The sequence below is a fragment of the Salvia splendens genome, chromosome 15 (genome assembly GCF_004379255.2).
Source record: "Salvia splendens isolate huo1 chromosome 15, SspV2, whole genome shotgun sequence".
Lineage (NCBI taxonomy): Eukaryota > Viridiplantae > Streptophyta > Magnoliopsida > Lamiales > Lamiaceae > Salvia > Salvia splendens.
Genome location: NC_056046.1, coordinates 9497447 through 9502935, shown reverse-complemented (window position 1 = coordinate 9502935; position 5489 = coordinate 9497447). Strand labels below are relative to the sequence as shown.

Below are 5489 nucleotides of genomic sequence, written 5' to 3'. Positions count from 1 at the left end.
CGGTGGCTTGGAGGGGTTCCTACACGAGCGGCCACAAAGGCACCCACCCAACCGTTGTACTCGAGGCCGTTGCCGACTACCGACTTTGGATCTGGCACGCGTACTTCGGGGTCCCTGGCTCGAACAACGACGTAAACGTGCTCCAACAGTCCGACCTCTTTACCGAAGTTTTGGATGGTAAAGCGCCGGCCATCAACTTCGTCGCCAACAACCGACGGTATAAAATGGGGTACTATCTCGCCGACGGCATCTACCCGAAGTGGCCGACCTTCGTGAAGACGTGCGGCAGGCCAGCGAACCCAAAGCAGGCTCTTTTTGCGCAGAAGCAGGAGGCTGCGCGCAAGGATGTGGAGAGGGCGTTCGGGGTTCTCCAAGCGCGCTTCAACATCATCAAAGCCCCGGCTCGTTCGTGGTTCATGGAGAGCATGGTCGACATCATGTATACGTGCATAATCTTGCACAACATGATTGTCCGAGACGAAGGACCCGATGCCGGAAATTGGTTCGACCCCGAATCCCCCGGAAGCTCAACTGCAAGTAGTCCGCCGCGAAGTGGAGCGCATCCATCTATACAAGAACGGTTGGCTATTCGGGCAAGGACACGCGACTCTAGCGCCCACACCCAACTCCAAGAGGATCTAATTGAGCACATTTGGGAAAACTTTGGCGGAGAATATTAAATTATGTCATTTTTATTTTTTTAGAATTTTAATTATGTCTTCGCTTTTTTAATGTTAAGTTGTAATATTGTTTTAATTTTAATAAAGTGTGTTTGTTTAAATTGAATTGGGTTTTAAAAAAAATTATAAATTAAATTGAATGAATAGTAATTAAGAGACGGTATAGAGACGGTTAAGAGACGGAGCGTTGCAGCCTCCGTCTCTTAGTTAAGAGATGGAGGAAAAAAGGACAGTGGGGCCCTCAAATAGTGCTCAAATAGTAGTTAAGAGACGGTTTAAGAGACGGTATAGAGACAGCGTTGTGGATGGCCTAATGCCCTTACTATTTTATAAAATTCTTGACTGACTTAGAGTTTTGTGATTCTTGAATGAAGTGTCTCTCTCCATTGGCCGTCATTCAAGTAGGTCCCTATTTCTAGTTATTATTATTTGAAAAGTTTTGTTATGAGAACATTATGACAAGAACACAGTGCAAATAATATAAAAAATAAAATTAAACCAATTAAAATCTTGATGTGCTTTTACAAACAAAGCAACATCAAATACCATTTATTTTGGCAAATGATTTAGACATTATTTTAATGAGGAAATTGATTATTGAAATACAAGTGTCACAAGGTAGTAATAATATTGAAAGCACCATAGATCTGATTTTAATTAGTATATTCCACTTCTCCTATGTGATAGGATAAACCTCCTATCGGGTTGATCGGCGTCCGTAGATCGGCGATCGATAAATGTTTGTCACGGGTGAGTGCCCGTCGAGCACGACGAAAAGCACCAATTTGATAGGATAAACCTCCTATCGGGCTGATCGGCGTCCGTAGATCGGCGATCGATAAATGTTTGTCGCGGGCGAGTGCCCGTCGAGCACGACGGAAAGCACCAATTTGATAGGATAAACCTCCTATCGGGTTGATCGGCGTCCGTAGATCAGCGATCGATAAATGTTTGTCGCGGGCGAGTGCCCGTCGAGCACGACGGTTTTCTCACTTGGAGAAGAGAATGAACGATAATATTGATATTCTTGATTGATTTTTCAAATGATTACAATAACTCCTATTTATAATGCTAATAACTAACTTATTTAACAAGAAAACAAATATATGGAAAAGATACGCAAATAAACAAAGATATGGAAAAGATACGCAAATCTCTAATTTAACTAACTAAATAATGCTCGTATCACTATGCTACACTTAATTTATAATCTGAAGATCGGAAAATTATTTTTCATCAAATCACAATTTGTATTTTTATTTTCAGAGTGGAATTTAAGAAGAAAGATGTGATTTTGGAACAATGTCAAAATTTTCCCTTTCACAAAGTAGAAGAAAGGAACATCGTTTGGAGTTCGAATTTACCGTGTTTCTTTGATCGTTGAATTCTGCGTATGGGGAAAAGCCGGGGAAAAGAAAAAGGAATTTCCTTTTGCGATTAGTAGTACAAATTAAATATATTCCTGCGCTGTAAAAAATTATTTTTACTTATTTTTCTGTAGAAATTGGAGTGCTTTGCCATGGTGAGTGTGTATAAAAACAAGGAGTTGATACCCATCTTCTATTCTTCCACCTCATTCAGTTTCTTCCTTCTCTGACACCCATCTTTTTCTCTGTGAGTTTCTCTCTCTCTCGTTGTATTTATTTGTTTTTGTTGTTAATATGTGACTTGGGCATCTTTTTTATGAAATTTCAAGAATGAATTTTTAGTGTTTTGCTACTGTGGGCTTTTACAATTTGAGCTTTTTTCATGCAATAATGAGTGAATACTGTAGTTTCTTGATGTGGGATTTGACTACAAATGTGTTACTTTGATGTGCATGTGTTGATTCAGGAAATTGGGCTCTTGATCTCTTTCCTTCTGATCGGCCGATCTTCACGATGGCGTTGATTTTTTTTTAAGTTTTTATGTAAATTGCAGTTTTTCCTTTTATAGGTTCTTCAAATACATGCAGTATAGTAGATTTAGCCCTTCAAATGCTGCAGCATATTAATTTGTGTGTAATTGCTTTCTTGGCTATCGAAATTTGAATCTCAATTGCAATTTGTGTGTGTGTGTGTGTGATCACAGTGTGAATTGTGAATATTTGTTAATGTAAGATGAGGGCTCTTAACTGAATTTTGCTATACAACTTAGTTCAAAAATTGAGTTGTTGTGATCAATTCAGATTGTGAAAAACATCATTTTTGTAAAAATGCTGCTCTGTTTCTGGCCTCAAACATACCCTTTTTCTCCATTATCAATTCCATATCTCAAGTGATTTCTTGTTATGATTCTTGCGAGAAGAATGGCTCTTTCCGGGTACAAGAAGGATGGAAGAGAGCTGAGAATCTTCGAAAATGTGGATGAACTGAGCTGCAATTTTGCAGAGTATATAGCAGAACTATCAGAGGTTTCGATAAAGGAGAGAGGCGTTTTTGCCATTGCCTTATCCGGTGGCTCACTTGTTAAGTTAATGGGGTACGTAAGTGTGTATATATGTAGTGTTCTGTTCCTAACCCTTTGTGGTGTAAATCTAACATTTTATCTTCATGGTGTGAGTAGAAAGCTGTGTGAGGCACCTTACAATAAGACGGTTGATTGGGCCAAGTGGTATATATTTTGGGTAGACGAGCGTGTGGTTGCCAAAAGCCACACTGATAGTAATTACAAGCTTGTCAAGGATGGGTTTTTGTCCAAGGTAGATTCTCTACTTCTTTATATCAATTAATTGTTCAATGATCTTCAACTGTTTTTCTCTTTACATGGAAAACTTTCCTGTTATTGGAGATTATTTACCTATATACATTAAGGAGGGCCTTCACAGTTTTGTTCCGAATCCCTGTTATTGAGATTTCTTAGGAACGTAGCTGTATGAGTGTTGATGTACACTGATTATCATCTCTCTCCAGAATCTTGATCCTCTGTTCAGTATGGTAGTTTTCTACTGCAAAATTAAGTTATTAAAGTTGTGTGAACTTAGTGGGTATGCCCTTCCTTGGATATGGTGTGTCTGCACGGGAGAAGTGAGATCGTTGTTGTACCCACTTTGGAAACAACATACTACTCCCTCAGTCCCAAGGAAGATGACCCCTTCCTTGGGCGGCACGGGATTTTATGTGGTTTTATTTTGTGTGTTAAGTGGAGAGAGTAAAGTAAGAGAGGGAGAATAAAGTAGGGATAAAAGGTGTTTCCACTTTTAGTAATGAGTCATCTTAGTTGGGACAATCCAAAATGGAAAGTAGGTCATCTTCAATGGGATGGAGGGAGTACTAGTTATATCGAGCTTAAGTATCTAAGTAGCTGTCTACTGCATTTGAACCAATATGGCAGCTGATTCAGGCCATCGGAAGAATCCCCCGTTGGTGTTATGTATTCAACTGTAACATTTGTGAGAAAATCTGATTAAATTAGGGTTCTGTGCTCTTGTACTCCATGATAGACGGCGAAATGATAGGTTTGTCACCCAGTGGCACAAAAACGTTGATAGTGTTATAGGAAACTGACGAGTTTAAGATCCACTCTCTCTTCTTTGGTTTCTCATTTAGTTAGGAATAGGGTGTTTTGGGATTCCCTAGAGCTAGTTTAGTGCCCCTTAATCTTGAGCATGAAACTTAACATTTGCTAACCGTGATGCAAGTGATCCACCGAGGAGGTCAACCAAATGTTCTGTACTAGGTTCTTGAATCATTTTAAGTTTGTTTGGTGTGGCTTTTGAAATATGCTAATTTGATAGCAAGGCCGTGTTTACTCTGCCACTATCTCCGTCATTAATGCCTACCGAGGTTTCCCTAGGATCCCGAATCTTTATTTTTCATTCAGTTTGTGAACGTAAGGGAGAAACAGGACAATAGGTCAAGCATCCACGGTTCAGAATAACCAGCACAGAACTAAGATCAGCTGACTGCTTTCATTTCATGTATATTTCATATGAGACTACATCTTATACGTATGCTTCCATCATCTAAAGTTTCAGCTTCTGCAATATTAGTGTTAAGTTTGTAGTTCCTTGGTTTGAGAAGCATCACTTTTTAGTTAGGACTCGATTCGAGTTTCTATCCTTTCACATTATAAAAAGCTGAAAATTTATGAATAAAAGACAAGAGTAGTTATAGAGTTGCTCTAAAATGATGTGTTTGCTTAAATGGGTATTGTTTCATTTTCAGGTGCCTATCGTTCACGGCCACGTGCACTCGATCAACGACTCCGTCACCGCAGAACAAGCCGCAGAGGACTATGAGTTTGTCATCCGGCAGCTCGTCAAGACTCGCGTGATCAGTGTGTCCGAGATCAACGACTGTCCGAAGTTCGACCTCATCCTCCTCGGGATGGGGCCGGATGGGCACGTCGCGTCCCTATTCCCCAACCACCCGGCATTCAACGAGAAGGAGCAATGGGTGACGTTCATCACCGACTCTCCCAAGGCCCCGCCCGAGAGGATCACTTTCACACTACCCGTCATAAACTCCGCTGCCAATGTCGCTGTGGTCGCAACCGGCGCTAGCAAGGCAGAGGCGGCGCACGTGGCAATCGATGGGGCCGGGCCTGACTACCCGGTGCTGCCGGCGATGATGGTCCAGCCGATCAACGGGGAGCTGGTGTGGTTTCTGGATATAGCAGCTGCTTCAAAAATTGAAGGTGCAAACTTTTCTGAGTAGGGTGAGAAGTGTAATTTGAGGAAAGCATTGCTTTTGTATGTAGTGTATGAAATTTGTAAACTTTGTTGTATTACATTCTGATTAGGATGCTGTCTGTCAACCTCTCTTTTCAAAAGAATTAAAGGGGAAAAAAGAAGTGAAAAATCTTGGTCAGTTTAGGCTTTCTTCTTAA

General features: G+C 40.7%; 1 protein-coding gene across 1 annotated transcript; it reads left to right on the top strand.

The window, feature by feature from the left end:
• The first annotated feature begins 1941 nt into the window (after nucleotides 1-1941).
• Nucleotides 1942-5489, top strand: LOC121767239 (probable 6-phosphogluconolactonase 2). Its single transcript, XM_042163465.1, has 4 exons — nucleotides 1942-2294; nucleotides 2967-3140; nucleotides 3225-3360; nucleotides 4826-5489. The coding sequence occupies exons 2-4, from the start codon at nucleotides 2968-2970 to the stop codon at nucleotides 5315-5317; spliced, it is 801 nt and encodes a 266-aa protein (XP_042019399.1). The 5' UTR covers nucleotides 1942-2294; nucleotide 2967; the 3' UTR covers nucleotides 5318-5489.